The 21,368-nt window shown below is 40.1% G+C and overlaps 1 protein-coding gene and 1 pseudogene across 2 annotated transcripts in view; one reads left to right on the plus strand and one right to left on the minus strand.

Moving 5' to 3' along the window:
- The window catches only part of BLOC1S6 (biogenesis of lysosomal organelles complex 1 subunit 6), a 53,999-nt gene that overhangs the window by 19,204 nt on the left and 13,427 nt on the right, over positions 1-21,368 (minus strand). The window contains exon 6 of one of the 2 annotated variants that reach the window (XM_033408425.2): positions 15,033-15,077. The exons of the other annotated variant lie outside the window; for it this stretch is intronic. Within the exon in view, the coding sequence (XP_033264316.1) occupies positions 15,033-15,077 (45 nt within the window). The remainder of the gene's footprint in view (positions 1-15,032; positions 15,078-21,368) is intronic. 2 annotated transcript variants of the gene reach the window in all.
- Positions 16,646-17,905, plus strand: LOC101282353 (39S ribosomal protein L3, mitochondrial-like; annotated as a pseudogene).

Consider the following 21,368-nt stretch of genomic DNA (forward strand, 5'->3'; position numbering starts at 1 on the left):
CCAGGAATTTATATTCTACCAATTACACATAGTAGAATTAGAGAGTTTGACAGTAAAGTACTAAATTATGTGGAACAGACCTAGAAGAATATAAATACGTAATGATGTCCTATTGGTTTCCTGTTGCTGCTGTAACACATGACCAAAGACTTGCTTAACACTACACAAATTTCTTACCTTACAGTTCTGGAGGTCAAATGTCCAAAATCAGTCTCTGTGGGCTAAAACCAAGGTGTCGGCAGGGCTAGTTACTTCTGGAGGCTCTGAGGAAGAATCCTCTGCCTCGCCTTGTTTAGCTTCTAGAGAGCAACCGCATTACTTGGCTCACGGCCTCACATCACATTGCCTTTTCTCCCTCTACTACCATTGTTGCATCATCTCCTCTCCTATCCTGGCCTCTTTCTCATAGGACCCTTGTGATTACACTGAGCTCACCAGCATAACCCAGGATAATCGCCCCATCTCATAGTCCTTAATTTAACCACATCAGCAAAGTTCCTTTTGCCATGTAAGATAACATTCACAGATTCTGGGGAATTGAAAGTGGACACCTTTGCAGGGGGCATTATTCAACCAGCCACAGATGTGCAGTTGTGTAGTGCATGATTGGGAAGTGACTAGAGAAATTTTAAAAACCTAATAGAGGAAATTAGCTGTACCTTGAAGGACAGGTCAATGTAATATGCAGACAAAAACTAGTAAAGGCTTCCAACAGGAAAAACAAAGACACCATAAGTAGCAAAAGTATACTTCAGACTCAAGGACCTCGAGGTGCTGTCTTTTGGGGAAGACAAGAATAACATAGATTAAATGGTTAGTAAAAGAACCTAATGGAGAAAATTGTTGTATAATCTTTTAGAGCAAAAGAACTTACAATGACAAAAGATAACACAAAATGTAGTCATATAGCTCTGGAGAAGTTAGTCCAAAGAAATGATAGTCAGAAAGAGCTAAATGCTGTATATATTCATAGCAAAAGGAAACTAAGTCCATTGGATTTCAAGAAACTTAAAATCCAAAAGAGGGAGAGCAAATCTTATGCAATAAGTACACAAACCCTTTTATCCATTTTTCAGTTTTTTCTGTTTTCCTTAAATTTTCCTACATTATTTTTGCTAACAAAAGGGGAGTCGGTAGGTAGCAGATTCAAGTAAAGAAATAAACATGTTAATACATGAATATTTTCTATTCCTTCTGTTGATCAGGTGTCCTATATTTAGAATGTGCTAAGATTTGATTAAAAAATCTATCCCAGTTTGACCTAATTCTCTCACAGGATTTGCTTGTCCCTTCCCCTCATCTCTCTCCATCCTTTTCCAAAAATAAAAGAAAGAATGGGGGTAGGGAGAGAAAAAGATTTGAGCAAGAAAGATGCAGGGACCAGGGGCTGCAGAGAAAAGGGATGGAAAAGGGGAAAATATACAGGAGAAAGATGTTACAGCCCATGACCTTATCCTTCTAGTGGATTAAAGTGTTGAAAATTTGAAAACATTCATATAGAGTGATGTGCTTGCAAAAAAATAAAAAGGAAAGAAGGGAACTGAAGGTAGAAAACGAAAGAAGTTGGGGTATTAAAAAATAACAGTTTACTATTTGTCTGTGGTTAACCAACCCGAAAAGGTGTCTCAGCAGTTTTAACCACTTTTCTTACATTTACATGAGAAATATTCTTTCACATTAGCAAAGTACTAAAATTCTTCCACCCTATGCAACTCTACTACATTTCCATCATTCCTTTCTTGCATTATCTAAAAAACATATCCTTCCATGGACTATTTCACCAACACATTCTCCTACCCTTGCCACCAAAAAGTTTGTAAAATATACGCAGTGGTCAAAAGCAACAGCTTTTGACATTTTAAAATAGACTTTTTTTTTAGGTGTGTTAGTTTCTGATTTATAACAAAGTGAATCAGCTATACATATACATATATAGAGAGAGACTTTTTTTAAGAGCAGTTTTAGGTTCACAGCAAAATTAAGAGGAAGGTACAAAGACACCTTGTACTGTCATGCATTATCAGGTCGTCCCCCACCAGAGTGCTACATTTGTTACAACTGATAAACCTACATTAATACATCATTATCCCCCAAAATTGATAGTTTACATTAGGGTTCACTCTTCATGTTGTATATTCTATGAAACTGGACGAGTATAATGACACGTATCCACCACCATAGTATCATGCAGAGTAGCCTCACTGCCCTAAAAATCCTCTGTGCACTGCCCATTCATCTCTCCCTCTGCTCTAATCCCAGGCAATCACTGATCTTTTTACTCTATAGTTTTGCCTTTTCCAGAATGTCATGTATTTGGAATCATATAGTATGTAGCCTTTTCAGATTGCTTTCACTTAGCAATATGCATTTAAGTTTCCTCCATGTCTTTTCGTGGATGGATGGCTCATTTTGTTTTTGGCATAGAGTAATAATCCATTGTCTGGATGTACCACAGTTTATTTATTTTTTCACTACTGAAGGACATCATTGCTGCTTCCAAGTTTTGGCAATTATGACTAAAGCTGCTGTACACATCCAGGTGCAGGTTTTTGTGCATACATAAGTTTTCAATGCCTTCAGGTAAATACCAAGGAGCAGTCTCTGCATCCAGGGGGATATAGAGAGATCTGATGGGCTAGTGTGGGTCATATGTAACAGAAAGAGGCAAAGCCCCTTGATTGACAGTCCTGCTAGGAGTTACAGAAAGGCACAGGTGTAGTTCCTTAAAGGAAAATCAGAGTCATGTTACCAAAATGAGAAAGGAATTTGGCCCAACCAAAGCAATAGATATCAACTATATCAGTTATGAGATTTTAGTCAAGTCACTTAATCTCTGTTTTTTTTCCCATAAGTAAAAGAGACAGGGAGATAATACCAGACCCATTACTTGACATATTTCTTATGAGAATTAAACACTCAGTAAGACATATGAAAAGGATCTGTAAGCTGTGAAGCACTATTACAAATAATAGCGGTCCCTATCTGGCACGTATTACATGCCAGAAGAAACAGTATTATTTCTGTTATTAGTGCCTCGTTTATGTCAAATGACAAAACTAGAACAATTCAGTAATGAGTTTGATGTCCTTTATTTAAAGGAAAACAATCCATGGATTGGGGGAGTAAGAGCCTTTTGTACAGAGGGATTTAGAGCAAGAGTGAGTTTTATAGAACATTAGAAGAGGCAATGTTGCACAGCAAAGGAAACCGTAAACAAAATGACAACCCACAAAATGGGAGAAAATATTTGCAAACGATGTGACCAACGAGGGCTTAATTTGCAATTGCAATTGACATAAACACACTACTATATATAAAATAGATAACTAATAAGGACCTACTGTATAGCACAGGGAAATCTACTCAATACTCTGTAATAGCCTATATGGGAAAAGAATCTAAAAAAGAGTGGATATATGTATATGTATAATTGATTCACTTTGCTGCACACCTGAAACTAATACAACATTGTAAATCAACTATACTCCAATAAAATTTTTTTAAAAAAAGATACATGCACCCCAATGTTCATAGTGGCCCTACTTACGTTAGACAAGACATGGAGGCAACCTAAGTGTCCATCTACAGAGGAATGGATAAAGAAGATGTGGTACATATATACAATGGAATATTACTCAACCATAAAAAAGAATGAAATAATGCCATCTGCAGCAACATGGATGGACCTAGAGACTGTCATACTGAGTGAAGTAAGTCAGACAGAGAAAGACAAATATTATACAATATCACTTATATGTGAAATCTAAAAAACAGTACAAATGAAATTATTTACAAAACAGAAATAGACTCACAGACATAGGAAACAAACTTATGGTTACCCAAGGGGAAGGGGGAGGAGGGATAAACTGGAAGTATGGGATTAACAGATGTACAATACCATCTATAAAACAGATAAACAAGGATTTACTGTATAGTACAGGGAACTATACTTAATATCTTGTAATAAACTATAATAGAAAAGAATCAAAAAAAGAATATAGATATATATATATAAAACCAAATCACTTTGCTGTACACCTGAAACTAATACAATGTTGTAAATCAACTATACTTCAAAACAAAAAAATTTACAAATAAAAAAAATAAAGAAGAGGCAATGTGGAAACAGGGCATGATTGGCTAGAAAGTTGGGACTTCCTTGTAAGGCCAGCAGGTCCTATTTTCTAGGATAAGGTAAGCTAGCTAAGGCTGAGTTGGAGGATCGCGAGCAGTATACGTTAGGATTCCTCGACAGGTGTTTCTGTAAGTGTAGGCTGACTTAGGTTTTGTTATGTGACATGGGCCAGGCCACTGCGGTGGCTTCCATTTTGTGGGTCCCCATATACAAATTAACTTTATCAGTTACATATATTCACCAACCTTAATTTGGTTTCTTAAATAGGTTTTAGGTTTCTGAAGTAACCCTTCAACTGTTATTTAGCTTCTTAAGTAGACTTCCATGGTGAGATAAGAGAGACTAAATGAATTAAGTGAGTATCAGAGGGTTCGGCAATTACGTTTTATTACAAACTCACTTCTTTTGTACAAGTCGATGTTATACAATAAGGTAGCTTTTTAGGGGTAAATCTCCACTGGCTAAGCTGGCAACTGAAGTTCCAGACTTGCAGAGTGAGATGATTGAGTCTTGAAGTATAGAGATCACTACCAACACCCACGGCTTTCTTTACCATCAATACCACTGTCAATATTCTGCTTCTATGGCGGGGGGGGGGGGGGGGGGGGGCGGGGAACGAGGTGTCTTATTTTCTTCTTCTTTTTAGCATTATGATGTCTGACTCATGATGTTATTCATGAGTAAAGGAATATTCATAATATTGAGTGGTAATCATTTTAAATATCATCATTGCTTCTGGACTATTAGTAAAACTAGTGGTGAAAATTTTATTCATTGAAGAACTTTACATCTTAAAATTCTCTTTTAATATGCTTATATTGGTTCAAAAGACAATGATTCTTCCACTTTGGGGTTTTCACAAAATTCATTTATTATCTTAGTGTGTAGGTATCAAAGTGGCCACCAACCATTACTGCTTTATTCTCTTTCTATGTGATGCAGAAAGTGGGATTATCAGCGACTATAGGCAGCATAAATTATTCCAGTGCTCAGCTTTCTTTTTAGGATAGATTTATTTAAATTAGCTAGGATATATTAATCTTGCTTAATTCAAAATTGCTAAAAGTAGTACATACATTAGCTTTCCAAAATAATCCTTATTTGTTACTATAAATGTTCAAGATCTTCAAAGTATTTCTGTTGCTAAACAAGAATAATTTCCAAAGATCCTTCAGACCAGATGGTGAAATGAATATAAAAATTCAATTTCTTGTAATATGAGGTCAATAATACAGAAAGTTCAGAGTCTCCAATTCCTTTTTCAATTTAAAAATTCCAGTGGATCAACTTATTTTTTAAATTATTGCTCTAGTCTTTGGGCTTCCTGTAAATTTCTTGTCAGCATCTTTTGAATTACTTTATGAAAGTGCTGTCTTTACAATTAATTATTTACTTATCTTCATCCAAAGTAATTTTTCTAAACTGCTCACTTAATTTACTAATGAAAGAGCACATTTAAAAGCATTAATTTTTATTAACAGCTAAAGATTTCAAAATGTCATTTTTCCTTTTAAGATTTCATAAAAGTCTTTATTATGTGTTTCCAGGAGAAAAATACACTCATTTAATTTACTTAGAGATCAATATAATCCCTCTATATTTCATCATTAACCTAGTACAACTAATTCCTTAATGTCAGTGACTATGCAGGATTTTTCCAGCCCTGGTGGCCCTCAGACCCACTCCTCACCTTTCCCTGTTCTGCTCTGTATTGCAGGTGCCCATGTTCTCTGGCCCCTGTGTCAGCTGGCTTCCAGATGGGTTTGGCGAATGGTGGGTACTGATGGAGACTGGAGGCTGGGATACTGAGAGACTGGAAGGAGAGAGGAAAGAAGAAATCAGGGTCTTTGTCCCTCCTTCCTCTCTGCCTCAGGAGACAACTGAAGCAGCAACTGGCTCTCCTGTCTGGTCCTAGCTCCCCACTGGGGAGTCCTACCAGGATTCCAGCTTTGTCGGGTATGCCAGTCACGGTCCAGTCAGGAGAGAAAACACCAAGTAATGTGAATGGAGAAGGTTTAATATAAAGAATTATTCACTATAATAGACACTGGAGTAATGCAGGACTGGCCAGTAGGAAATGAAGAGAAATCTAAAGAACACAATACTAGCAAATATAAGGAGCAGTTACAACTCTGGGGCTCAGAGAGAGCAAGTATGATCCACGCCCGGCTCACCAAGACTAAGATCCAGATCTTGCTGGAGACAGAATAGCTATGGCTCACTGGATGGTGGAGAAGCTTGCTATGGTATCACACCAGCAGAACGTGCTGAGATACTGAGGGAGGCCAGCTACAGGGAGATGCCCCACCTCGTAACTGCAAAGCCATTCTAGGGGATGCTAGAAGAAACTACCCACAGGGAGGTACTGTACTGGCACACAGTAGCAGGTAGTGCAGAAACTGCGTGCACTGCAGGAGCCGGGAGCTGTAGAAGCAGCATATACTTCAGGAGCACCAGTGAGAGCAGCACATGGGAATCAAGAAGAGAGAGGAAAAAACCCTCCTCCTGCAATGTCTCTCCAGCACCTCCTACTGACAAAGCTTAATATCATGCCAACTGACAAAGGAGAAACACTCGGAGGGAGAAATATTTACAAGGCCTGTATTACTTTGCTACAGCTGCATAACGTATTACCACAAACTCAGTAATTTAAACAGCACAGATGTATTATCTCACAGCTTCTGTGGGCTAGGGGTCTGGCACATTTTGTCTAGGTTCTCTGCTCAGGGTCTCATAAGGCTGAAATCAAAGTGTCAGCTGGCTGCTTCCTCATCTCGAGGCTCAAGGAGGAAGTGATCATTTAGGTTGTTTCAATAATTCAGTCCCTTGCAGGTGTAGGACTTGAAGTCCTTATTTTTTTGTTGGCTGTCGACTGAGGACCACTCTCAACAAATAGAGGCTGCGCTTGCCATGTCACCCCCTCAACAGGCTCTCTTAAACAATGGTTTTTTTCTTCCAGTTTTACTGAGATATAATTGACATAAAACACTGTATAAATTTAAGATGTACGGCATGAGTTGACTTACGTGCATCATGAAATGATTATCACAATAAGTTTAGTGAACACCATCATCTCACATAGATACAACATTAAATAAATAGAAAAAAAATTTTTTCCTTCTGAGAACCCCTAGGATTTGCTCTCTTAACAACTTTCATACATAACATACAGCAGTTAATTATATTCATCACATTGTAACTTACATCCCTAGTACTTATTTATCTTATAACTGGAAGTCTGTACCTTTTGACTCCCTTCCTCCAATTTCTCCCACCCCCACCTCTGGTAACCCCAAATCTGATCTCTTTTGCTATGAGTTTGCTTTTTGTTTTTGAAGTATAATTGACCAACAATACTGTATTAGTTCCTGTTACACAACATAGTGATTTGATATTACTATACATTTCAAAATTATCATGATAAGTCTAGTTACCATGTGTCATCATACAAAGATATTACATAGTTATTGACTATATTCCACACACTATACATCTCATACCGTGACTCATTTATTTTGATCTAAAAGTCTGTACCTCTTAGTTCCCCTCACCTATTTCTATCCTGCACCCACCCCCTCCCCTCTGGCAACCACCCTTTTGTTCTCTGTGTCTATAACTCTGTTGCTGTTTTTCATTTCAAATATAGAAATCCTTAATTACTGTCAACCTCTTTTGAATAGCTTTTAGGGATGAAAAACTCATTACTTCACTAAGTGGCCTGTTACTTTTGAGGATTTATAATTGTTAAGAGATTCTTCACTGTGATGAACTAAAATCTGTTTTGTAATTAATTGAGGTATAGTTGATTTAAAATATTATATCAGTTTCAGGTGTGCAACATAGTAACTCAAACTTTTTATAGATTATACTCCACTTAAAATTATTATGGGGAGGGGGAAGGGTAAGCTGTGACAAAGCGAGAGAGAGGCATAGACATATATACACTACCAAACCTAAGGTAGATAGCTAGTAGGAAGCAGCCGCATAGCACAGGGAGGTCAGCTCAGTGCTTTGTGACCACCTGGAGGGGTGGGATAGGGAGGGTAGGAGGGAGGGAGATGCAAGAGGGAAGAGATATGGGAACATATGTATATATATAACTGATTCATTTTGTTGTAAAGTAGAAACTAACACACCATTGTAAAGCAATTATACTCCAATAAAGATGTTTAAAAAATTATAAGATATTGGCTGTATTCTCTGTGCTGTACAATATATCCTTGTAGCTTTTTTTAGTATTTATTTATTTATTTATTTATTTTATTTTTGGCTGTGTTGGGTCTTAGTTGCGTCATGCGGGATCTTTGTTGTGGCATGTGGGCTTCTCTCTAGTTGTGCTGTGCGGGTTTTCTCTCTCTAGTTGTGGCGCGTGGGCTCTGTAGTTTGCGGCACGCGGGCTCTAAAGTTGAGGCGCACGGGCTTAGATGCCCTGCAGCACGTGGGATCTTAGTTCCCCGACCAGGGATCGAACCCATGTCCCCTGCATTAGAAGGCAGATTGTTTACCACTGGACCACCAGGGAAGTCCCAGCTTATTTATTTTATACATAGTAGGTTGTACCTCTTAATCCCCTATCCCAATCTTGTCCCTCTCCCCTTCCCTCTCCCCATTTGTAACCACTAGTTTGTTCCCATGTGATATCTTGCATCTCCAGGTGATCCAGGCCCCTTTGTACTATATTATGTCAGAGGATGGAAGGTTAACATAGCCCTAGGACAGGAACATAAATGTATATTGCTGTGTCCATCTGTGTGCAAACTGCTTCTTATTCTCCTTACTAGGACAGAAAAAAATGAATTCATCACATCAACAGTCTGTACCTGAGATCATATTAATCTTCTCTGGCAAGGATACAGCTAATGAAGCAGACTATACCCTTTGGGCTTTGGATCTGAAAACTGACTCACATACAGAAACTCGGCACGGAATCACGACTTTCTATTTGCATGGCGGCCCTCTGCCTCCTGATCATCCATTCTTGATTTCTTTCTATTTTTACAGATTGAGCAATACCCAAAACTCTTTATTGGCTGTCCATTCATCTTGACTCTAGACACACGATCTCTTAACCTCTATAGCTCTCTGTGTCAGACTCCTCTAAGGGCCACTCTACCCTTTCTGCTTATCATTATAATTGCATCCACTTTGCTTCTGATGGGTTTGGTGCTACTACTCGGCCTATGTTACTTTAGGATCCTACCATCCCCATGGCTATCACTTCGGAAGCCCTGACCTAGTTAACACTGAGATAGTTACCATTAAGTTTCTCAGTGATTCTTGTGCCCCATTTACCAGCACATTCCTTACCACTTTAGCCAATGGAATATCATCTGGATTCTTTTTCAGAACATAGGCAGCAGCAAGGTTTTTCAGACTCATATCTACTCTAGAATGCACATATCTCTGAGCCTTTTAATCTCTTACTGTCTTCCAAAGCAGTGTGAATTTTCTATTTCACTTTTTCAAATCTTCCTCAAAAACCATCCTTGCAGCAAGGTGACACTATTTTCCAAGGTGTTAAAGCCTGTGTTACAGAAGGATGTTCCCATATTCATAAATTCTTCTTTATCCAATGTTATACCTTATCTCACCCCCATTAAACCAGCATCCTTAGAATCCAGTCTCATATATACTCACTCAGCTCCTGCCAATACATGTTGGCTACATCCGGTAGCTCCTTTAGCATATGGTCCATTTCCTCCCTTAGAAGCTAAGGGAAGTGCTAGGTTATACTGTTACTTGACCCTACTAATCAGTCTGGTAGCCAGGATGGGAGATGGGGGTTGACTATGGGGAGTGGGTGCATATTATCTTACAAGGGAAGGGCTTCTACACCATCTTCAAGTACAGGAGGATCACTGGCCTTTAAAAGGAAGAAAAGGCCTACTTGTTCAGGCCCAGAGGGTCCAGGGAAATCTGAGGATTAAAGATTTTTAACTTCATCAACCCAGGTGAGATATCCCCATCTCAAGTTTCAGGGTTCCACTCCTACTCATTCAAGACCATTATTTGTCGTGGCTCAGAATTCATTCTTCGATGGAGTTTTGCTGCTATTAAAAAGTCCTGGGCTTCCCTGGTGGCGCAGTGGTTGAGAGTCCGCCTGCTGATGCAGGGGACACGGGTTCCTGCCCCGGTCTGGAAAGATCCCACATGCCGCGGAGCGGCTGGGCCCGTGAGCCATGGCTGCTGAGCCTGCGCGTCCGGAGCCTGTGCTCCGCAACGGGAGAGGCCACAACAGTGAGAGGCCCGCGTACCGCAAAAAAAAAAAAAAAAAAGTCCAGGTCCTGATCTTAAACTTTTGCTGATGTCTGACTGCAGGATTTGAGAGTTTGCTTGTATGCTGCCAAGGAGGGCTTTTGGCTTTCACATTTCATCATGAATTGGAGGTTAATCACCCTCAATATTTCACTATTTTTTCTCCAATGTTTCAATAGCATACAGCAAGAGCCATTTAATTCTGTAGCCCTTATATTTACTACTTCTTCCAGACATCTCAAAGACCTAAGTTATTATACCTTGCAGTACATCCCTTCCACTAGAGTTCTATCCCAGCTCACCACCAGTGAAAGTTTTAACAACTGCACAGATGCAGCATGCCATGCACCATCAACATTCCATCTACTACCACTGATGGAATCCACATTGCTAGCCAGCCAATGGGCTGTCATTGCTAAGACAGCATGGGCACCAACTTTCCTAGATGGAATTCCCTCAGAAACAGATTCTGAAGCATAGATTTCCATGCAGGAGGCTTACTGGAGGGTACTTTCAGGAACAATACCTGTAAGACAATGAAGGAAGTAGGATGGGGTGGAAGGAGATGAGTTGAACTGCTTAGGAGTTGCATCAGAGGCTTCAGGTGATCTTCTGGGGAGCTCTGGAGCTACAAATGACGCTTTGAGTTGTCTCAAATAGAGGCAAGGGGCTGAACCTTTGTACCCCTGCATCAACTAATCACTGGATGCAGGCATACCCTGAGAACAGGTGTGAATTCGGGCAAATTAGCACCCTTTAGCAAGGAACTCAGATGTGTGAGCCATCAGCAGTCAACATGCCCAACAGCTAGGAGAATTAGCACCTCTGTCCTGAAGGAGGGATCCAGACAGCACACCATAGCATCCACTATGGCTAGTTTCTGCTCATACCCTACAGATTCACAAGCCAAGAGAAAAGCAGGATGTATTGAAGCAGTCCAAAAGAATTTAGATAACTACTGTATTCTTAAAGATATCTGCTTCTAAGACGGGAATGCTGAGGAAACGATGGGTTAATAATGAAAGTATGATTTTGACACTACAAGGGAGTAAACTGAGGTCATTTACGACCTCCTTGATGTCCATGACCATACCTTTCCTTGAGTCTCTTCCTTCCTATCTGATCACGCTCTGGTTTCCTTCACTGACTCCTTTTCTGCCATCTTCCCCTTCCTCACACCTCAAAAGATGTGGCCTGGGGCTTCCCTGGTGGTGCAGTGCTTGACAGTCCACCTGCCGATGCAGGGGTACGGGTTCGTGCCCCAGTCTGGGAAGATCCCACATGCCACGGAGCGGCTGGGCCTGTGAGCCACGGCTGCTGAGCCTGCACGTCCGGAGCCTGTGCTCCGCAACGGGAGAGGCCACAACAGTGAGAGGCCCGCATACTGCAAAAAAAAAAAAAAAAAAGATGTGGCCTATGTTTCCTCCTCACCCTCTCCTCACTCTGCACTTTCTTCCTTGTCTATTTCACTTCGTCCCTTAGATATGGATGACACCCAGATCTACATCTCCAGTTCTCACCTCACTTCTGAGGTCCTCATTTCTGAGTTTCAGAATCTAATTTCCTGCTACCTACTGGACATTCCTTCCATTCCCACCTCAAATTCAACACATCCAAAACTAAATTCCTTAATATAACATTCACGGGCCATCACAATCTGGTTCCTATCTAATTGGGCTATTCCTCCTCTGCACTCACCGACATTCTGCCTTTTCTGCTGGTTATTTTCTATATACGTGTGCATTTTTTGTCTTTTTGCCTTTACACATACTATTCCTTCTGCTTGAGATGCCCTATTTATCCTCTTCCATTTATCAGAATTCAACTCACTGTCCAAATCCCAGGTTGCATGTCACATTATTTAAGAAGTCCTTCCTAATACTGCAACCAGAATTAATCTCTTCTACCAGGTTTTATTTATATCTCCAATCAGACAGTTACCACAGTCTACCCTTTATTATAGTTATTGAGATTTTATTTGTCTCTCTCACTAGGTTGTTAACTTTCTCAAGACTTGCACTGTCGGGCTTCCCTGGTGGCACAGTGGTTAAGAATCCGCCTGCCAATGCAGGGGACACAGGTTCGAGCACTGGTCCGGGAAGATCCCACATGCCGTGGAGCAACTAAGCCCGTGTGCTACAACTACTGAGCCTGCGAGCCACAACTACTGAAGCCTGAGCGCCTAGAGCCCATGCTCCACAAAAAGAGAAGCCACCATGATGAGAAGCCCGCGCACCGCAATGAAGAGTAGCTCCCGCTCGCCACAACTAGAGAAAGCCCGCACGCGGCAACAAAGACCCAACGCAGCCAAAAATAAATAAGTTAAGTAAACAAAGATTTGCACTGTCAAGTTGTTTTACTCATCTTTAGACATTCACTGCCTAGCTCAGTATTTTGCCTATGGTAGGATTTATATTAGTGAGGGTACATATTCAGCTGCTGTAACAAAGACTAAGGTAACAGTGGCTCAAACAAGATAGAAGTCTACCTCTCACACACAGGGACACAGACTCCTTGCAGCTTGTTAACTCAGGCATCACTTGAGTGTTGGCCTCATCTGTATGACCCAGAGAACCCCACCATGTCCACATGTCAGGCAGCAGGATAGAAAGGAAGGGTTGGAGAGAGAGAACACACCCCTCTCCATGCCATGACCTGAAATTAGGTATATACTTCCACACAAATCCCATTGAACGAACTTTGCCACATGTCACACTTAGTCGTTGAGAGGCCGCAAGTGGTAGTCTTTCACAGAACAACCATGTACACAGGTTAAACATTGGGAAGAAGGGGAAAGTGGATGTTGGAAAGCAACTAGCAGTCTTGCCATAGAATCAATGGATGCCTGCTTTAAAAATAACATTAAAAAGCATTCGGGGACTTCCCTGGTGGTACAGTGGTTAAGAATTCACCTGCCAATGCAGGGGACACAGGTTCAATCCCTGGTCTGGGAAGATCCCACATGCCAGAGAGCAACTAAGCCCATGAACCACAACTACTGAGCCTGTGCTCTAGAGCCTGCGAGCCACAACGACTGAGCCCGTGCACTGCAACTACTGAAGCCCACGTGCCTAGAGCCCGTGCTCTGCAACAAGAGGAAGCCACTGCAATGAGAAGCCCGCGCACCACAATGAAGAGTAGCTCCCGCTCGCCGCGACTAGAGAAAGCCCGTGCGCAGCAACAAAGAACCAATACAGCCAAAAATAAATAAAAAATTAAAAAATAAAAAAAGCTTTCGTTTCACTCACAGGAGTATGCTAGCAGACTGGGGAAAAGGGAAAAGAAAAAAAGTAGGCATGACTGCAACAAGATAGCTACTGAGTGGGAAAGAAGAGAGAATCAGTGTACCCTCCTCCTCAGCCAGCATTAACGCTCGATGCCTTCTGCTGGCTGGGGTCCAGTTCTCTCTCAGTCAGATGGCCTTTCCCCCTTCAGCAAGGACTCCTTTAAAGTCACTTGGGCCTTGCAATGGGATTCACACGGACATAAGAAACAACTCAGGATTGTCACAGTCAATAATGATTCCAAGTAACTAGATATTTCATCTACTAAGAGTTATCTCTCTTTCAATACTATTTGCCCCAAATCTTCTAGAGTAGCAGTGTTTTGCCTTCTACGTGTGGGCAGTCCGGGTCTTTTGAATAGGCAGTGGTTTTCATTCCCATCCCTACTCCACCCCAAATCACACATACCTTAGCTTTTTTTTTTATTATTATTGTTTCATTCCTTTGGTTCACAAAGATTCCTTCATAAAATGAAAATATCCCCGAGAGGTATTCAGGTTCCATCAATTAACATTTTAGTTACCCATTAAGCCAGTATGTGAAAGCCAAATCTTAAAGGAAATGAGGTGTGGTGGTCAGTTCTATATGCCAACTTGGCTAGACATAGTCCCCAGTTATTTAATCAAACACTAATTTAGGTGTTACAGTGAAGGTGTTTTGTAGATGTGAATTAAATCCATAATCAGTTGACTTTAAGGAAGATTCTTTATGGAAGATAATCTGGTGGGCCTGATTCAATCAGTTAAAAGGTTTTAAGAGCAGAAATGAGGTTTCTCTGAAGAAGAAACTCCTCTGTGGATAACAGCTTCAGCTGATGCCCAAGAGTCCCAGTCTGCCCTTCCTGATGGCCTACCCTACCAGTGTGCCTTGCCAGCCAACACAATCATGTAAGCCAATTCCAGGCAGTAAATTTCTAAATATATCTCCTACTGGTTGTTTCTCTGGCGGAACCCTGACTGAGGATTGGGGGCTGGGCAAGAAGAGGGGAGAGGCCTTCACAGAGGAGTAAAGGAGGAGGAGCAGGCAGCAAAGGGAATGCTGACAGGGGAGTTCATTCGACAATTCTGCCCAAGGAAGGATTTCTTTGAGAAAATAAAAGAAAGGACAGAACACTCTCAGAGGATGCTGAGAATTCAAAGCAAAGAAAGGTAGAAAAGGTGGGGAGACACACCCCAAACTCACTCTTCTTCAGCAGCTTTAGTTATTGGCAGCAGTGGGGTAGAGAGGGAATACTGACCTTCTAATGGAACCTAGTATCTGCAGATTGCATGAAAGCTCTTCCTCAGAACAGCACAAGCTTACTTTAGCTTCTTTGTACATTTCTATACTTTCATGTAACCAGAGAGGCAAAGGCATACCTTTGCAACTAATGCTTCCAGACTCATCTGCAAAATCAAATGCACCTGAAAAAAAAAAAAAAAAGAGCAGAGAGGAAATTGGTTTCCTTCTATATCTAGAGGGTTTCCCCAAATATCATGAATAATTCTGGCAAATTTTCCAGAAACTAGTACGTATTCTAAACTAAGTATGTATTTGAATAACTCAAGAGCAAGAATATAATGTAAGCTGGAAAAAATAGAATGCTTGGATAAATACACACTTAAATAAGCGTGTCAGTAAATAAGTCAGTAAAAAGATGCCAATATACACGAGCATTGAAAGGAAGAAAAAAATGGTGCAGCCTTCAAGGGACTCTAAGAAGAAAACTACATGGGCATGATAAAAAACCAGGAATAAGAGAAAAGTTAGAGATCCAAAACTAGACAGAGTTAAAACTGTACCAAAAATTAAAGGAATCGGCAACTGGATGTTGCTACCAAGAATGGTTAGTAAACCTTTTAGAAAAGACAAACTGATATTTATTGAGCACTTAGTATACGACAGGCACTGTGTTACATGGTTAATCTCATTTAGGCTCCACCAGAACCCTAGAAGGAATACAACAGTAATATTGCCTTTATTTTACAAATGGAGTAACTAAAGCTCACAGAGGTTAGCAGCTTGCCCATGGCCACCCAGGTAAATACGTGATTGTACATGCCATGGTTAAAAGAAGTAAGTCTGTCTCTTTTATCTTTGGGTTTCCAATGTCTAAGCACATATTGATTATATAAATTATTACATATTGATTACACATCAATTACATATCAATATTACATATTGATTATATAAATTATTACAATTAAACTGTAGTGAATGGTGGAAGACTGGACTGACCTTAGAGAACACACTATCTCTATTCTACACTAACAGCCCTATTTTCTTAGTTATCACTTTTTCTTTTTTTTTTTTTTGGCTGCTTTGGGTCTTTTTTGCTGTGTGTGGGCTTTCTCTAGTTGCGGTGAGCAGGGCCTACTCTTCGTTGCGGTGCACGGGCTTCTTTACCTTACTTAGTTAGACTGAGTAAGGTAAAAAGAAAAGATTCGAATAAATGAAATCATAAATGGAAGAAAAGACATACAACTGATGCCATGGAAATTAAAAGGATCATAAAAGACTACTAGGAACAATTATACACCAACTGGATAAACTAGAAGAAATTAGAACTCTGGCACACTGTTGGTAGGAATGCACAATTGTACAACTGCTGTAGAAAACGGTATGAAGGTTCCTCAGAAAATTCGAAACAGAACTACCATATGATCCAGCACTCCCACTTCTGGGTATTTATCTAAGAGAATTGAAATCAGGATCTCAAAGATATTAGCACTTCTATGTTCATTGCAGCACTATTCGCAGTAGCAAAGATGTGGAAACAAATGTCCAATGACAGATAAATGGATAAATAAAATGTGATATACACATTCAACAGAATACTGTTCCACCTTTAAAAAAGAAAGAAATTCTACAATATGCAATAAGGTACATGAATCTTGAGGACATTATGCTAAGTGAAATAAGCGGGTCATAGAAGGGCAAATACTGCATGATTCCACTGATATCAGGTATCTAAAATAGTCAAATTCATATAATCAAAGAGTAGTGGTGAGGGGTTGGGGGTGAGGGAAATGGGGAGTTACAACAGGCAGAAAGTTTCCGTTAAGCAAGAGGAGTAAGTTCTAATTCACAGGTTGTTGGATGAATGGCTCCCAGATATCTGACTCACAGCAGGGAAGCCCTGAAAACAGAGTGGTAGGGCGCCCAGAAGTGTCTCAGGAGGACCCCTTCCCAGCCACAGAATGCCTGGTTGGAGGCTGTTGACACAAACCAATGCCCAGGTACTGGCCTGAGGCACCGGCAGCCTGGCAGCTGCTCGGGGCTTGGGGAAGAGAAGAAACATCTGGCTTCTGCTTAGAAGTCTCCACAGCAAGAGCTGTACTTGCTAGGACAAGCACCTTTGCAAAGAAAATGTCCCATTTGTTAAGCAGTTGATCTCTGATAAAAATAAAGCCCAATTAGTAAGTAAACTGCGTCCTCTGGAAGATGAACCATGGCCTTTATATCCTTGGGAACCAGGTTTCTCTAAAGTTGGCCTTATCACACTGAAGCTGGGCATGATGCCTTTATGGACCAAGGACGGTCAAAAGCATATGGTCACATTACTTAAGATACAAGACTATCACATCCTAAAATATACTCCAAAGGAAAACCAGAATGGGAAAATGGCAGCCCTAACTGTAGGAGGAAAAACTGTAACACATGTCTATAGCTCTGCATCTCTATTGGAAATTTACTGAGAACTTGGATTGCTGCCAGTATGGAAAGTTAAAACCTTTCATGTAACAGACAACGCTGTCATTAAACCAGGCACTCCTCCTTACGCTGCTCATTTTCTCCCAGACAGTATATGAATGTCACAACAAAAACGATATTGGTAAAGGTTTTCAAGGCATCATGACAACATGGGGATTGAAAGGCCAGCCTCCTACTCATGGTCAAACAAAAATCCACAGGAGACTTAGAACAATTTCAACCCGTGATGTTGCCAGAGTCTGGCCTGGAACTAAAATGCCTGGACAAATGGGAAGCACAGATAGCACAGCATATGGACTGCAAGTGTGGATACAAAGCCCAAATAAGCTATGTAAATGGCTCTGTACTTGGACATAAAAATTGCTCAGAGATTCTAAACTGCCTGCATATAAGGATTCCTTTTAAAATTTATTATTCCCTATATATTTTCCTAATGGAGAAGAAGAGGAACAACCAGACCATTTATATGATAAAAACATGTAACAACACAGTATGTAACCCTACTACGTACAGCCTAACCTCACTGGACATGACAGAACCTCACATGTTCTTTGAGTTTTGATGAGCCAGAACAGTAAGATAGCCAGGATTTATATTCTCTTTTCTCAACCACAGCAATACCATACTTGTTATCTTTGTCAAAGGCATAAATATATCACTGGTTCTCCAACTGAATTTTGTTAGAAAAATTGCTACTTAAACAAATTACTACTTAAAAAATTACTGCTTAAACAAAAATTACTACTTAAGTAGACAGGATATGCCAAATTTAGATGGATTGGCAGTTTGCATATTAGCAAAATCTTTGTAATTTGAAGGATTTATTCTCTTTTACTGCATAATTCCCAAGTTGTCTTAAAGTGTTCATAAATATAACCTCTTTTAATTAAAAGGAAAATGAGGGAGTAGCCAGGATGTTAGAGTAGGAAAACCCTGAGCCAGCCCCCTCTCATGGGCACACCACAATTACAACTACTTACAGAGAAACTATTGATGAGAAAGACCTGAAGACTAGCAGAAATAATCTCCTACAACTAAAGATATAAAGAAGGAACCACCACGAGAGGGTAGGAGGGGCAGAGACGTGGTGTAGCCAGGACTCATACCCCGGGGGTGGGTGACCCACAAATAATTACAATTGCAGAGGCTCTCCCCAAGGAAAATGAGGTCTGAGTCCCACATCAGGCTCCCCAGCCCAGGGGTTCTACACCAGGAAGATGAGTCGCCAAAACGTTTTGACTTTGAAGGGCAGTGGGGCTTACTTTCTGGAGACCCAGAGGGTTGTGGGAAACAGAGTCCACTCTTAACAGGCAGAGACAGAATCTCACACACACTGGGTCTCAGGACAGAAGCGGTAATTTAAAAGGAGCCTGGGTCAGACCCACCTACTGATCTGGGAGAGCCTCCTGGAGAAGCAGGAGGCAACTGGAGCTCACCCTGGGGACACAGACACTGGCAGCGTCCATTTTGGAGAATCATCTACCAAAAGGACATTGGTGCTAGCAAGTGCCACTTTGGAGTCCTCCCTCTAGCTTGTTAGCACCAGGACTGGACCCACCCACCAGGCTGTTGGCACCAGTACTGGGATGCCTCAGGCCAAGCAGCTAGCCAGGCAGGGATTCAGCCCCAACCATGCAGTGGAATACTATTCAGCCATAAAAAAGAATGAAATCTTGCCATTTGCAACAATGTGGATGGACCTAGAGGGTACTATGCTAAGTGAAATAAGTCAGACAGGAGAAAGACAAATACTGTATGATTTCACTTATATGTGGAATCTAAAAAATACAACAAATGAACAAACATGGTAAAACAGAAACAGAGTTATAGCTACAGAGAGCAAAAGGGTGGTTGCCAGAGGGGAGGGGGTGGGTGGAGGATAGAAATAGGTGAGGAAGATTAAGAGGTACAAACTCCTAGATGCAAAATAAATGAATCACGGTATGAAATGTACAGTGTGGGGAATACATTCAATAATTATGTAATATCTTTGTATGGTGACAGATGGTAACTAGACTTATTGTAGTGATAATTTTGAAGTGTACAGCAATATACAATCACTACGTTGTGTAACAGGACCTAACATAATGCTGTAGGTCAATTATCTTCAAAAACAAACTCATGAAAAAAGAGATCAGATTTGTGGTTCCCAGAGGTGGGGGTGGGAGGAGGGGGAACTGGATGAAGGCAGTCAAAAGGTACAAACTTCCAGTTACAAGATAAATAAGTACTAGGGATGAAATGTACAACATGATAAATAAAATGAACACTGCTATATGTTATATATGAAAGTTGTTAAGACAGTAATTCCTAAGAGTTCTCATCACAAGGAAAAACTTACTTTTCTATTTCTTTAAACTATATGAGATGATGAATGTTCACTAAACTTATTGTGGTAATCATTTCATGATGTGAATCAAATCATTATGCTGTATACCTTAAATTTATACAATGTTGTATGTCAATTTTATCTCAATAAAACTGGAAGGAAAAAATAAAATTTAAAAGATGAATAAGTTCTAGAGATAGGCTATACAACTATCATACCTATAGTCAACAATAATATATTGAATACTTAAAAATTTGTTAAGAAGGTAAATCTCATGTTAAGTGCTCTTTCCACAATAAAATAAAATACAAAAATAACTGAATTGCCAAAGGATTCCAACAAGTATTGGGGTTACTCAAGACCCCCAAGTCCAGAACTCCAAAGTGTGAGACAGATACCTTGCCACGATCATCAGATACTAGACTTGGAGATTTAAATCCCACACACTCTTGGTGACATTTGCTCAAAACCGAGCAGAGGAAGGAAATACAACTATATAAAAAGAAACACGAAATCAGACTTTTGGTCACCTCTGTGGTGACAGTAAGGCACGACAGTGGAGTGATTCAATTCACAAACTTCCCTTTGGGAACAATACTAAGGAGCAGAGAACCAGTGAATTTCCTCCCTACAGGTCAGTGTAATATCCTCACCCTCATACCTAACACAGTACTGTGACGCTTGGCTCTTCCATAGCAAAAAAGAAAAGGACACACTCAGAATCACTTTAGTGTTGAACCTGCAGAACGTTCCATACATTCATATTCAATGCAGGCTCCTTGAAAAAACAAACAGTATAACAACATTGTAAATCAACTATACTCCAATATAAAATAAAAAAATTTTTAAAACAGTATATAAAAGTGTAGAATATTTAAAAAGTCTTTTCTCTCCTCCCCACTTTGCCATGTATCCCCATACTTTGCTATCACTTTGATATATATCCTCCCAGCTTGATGTGCAGGTACACTCACATGCATATGCACACACACAATATTCGGAATAAATGATATTATCCTAACCACACCATTCTGCAGTTTGTTCTTCTTACTTAAAATTTGTATAGATGGACCTTGGTTTTTCTACTGGCTGCCTAGTATTACGTATGACTAAACAATCTCTCACTGATGGGATACTTTTTATTTTATTTCATTTCTTTTTCCTATTTTTAAAATTTTTATTTAAAAGTAATACTCACCTTTAAGTCTTTAATCCATTTGGAGTTTATTTTTGTGTATGGTGTTAGGGAGTGTTCTAATTTCATTCTTTTACATGTAGCTGTCCAGTTTTCCCAGCACCACTTATTGAAGAGGCTGTCTTTTCTCCATTGTATGTTCTTGCCTCCTTTGTCGTAAATTAGGCGCCCATATGTGCGTGGGTTTTTATCTCTGGGCATTTTATCCTGTACCATTGATCTATATTTCTGTTTTTGTGCCAGTACCATACTGTATTGATTACTGTAGCTTTGTGGTATAGTTTGAAGTTGGGGAGCCTGATTCCTCCAGCTCTATTTTTCTTTCTCAAGATTGCTTTGGGTATTCAGGGTCTTTTGTGTTTCCATACGAATTGTAAAATTTTTTGTTCTAATTCTGTGAAGAATGCCATTGGTAGTTTGATAGCGATTGCACTGAATCTGTAGATTGCTTTGGGTAGTATAGTCACTTTCACAATA

The sequence above is a fragment of the Orcinus orca genome, chromosome 2 (assembly GCF_937001465.1).
Source record: "Orcinus orca chromosome 2, mOrcOrc1.1, whole genome shotgun sequence".
In the NCBI taxonomy this organism is placed as follows: Eukaryota; Metazoa; Chordata; class Mammalia; order Artiodactyla; family Delphinidae; genus Orcinus; species Orcinus orca.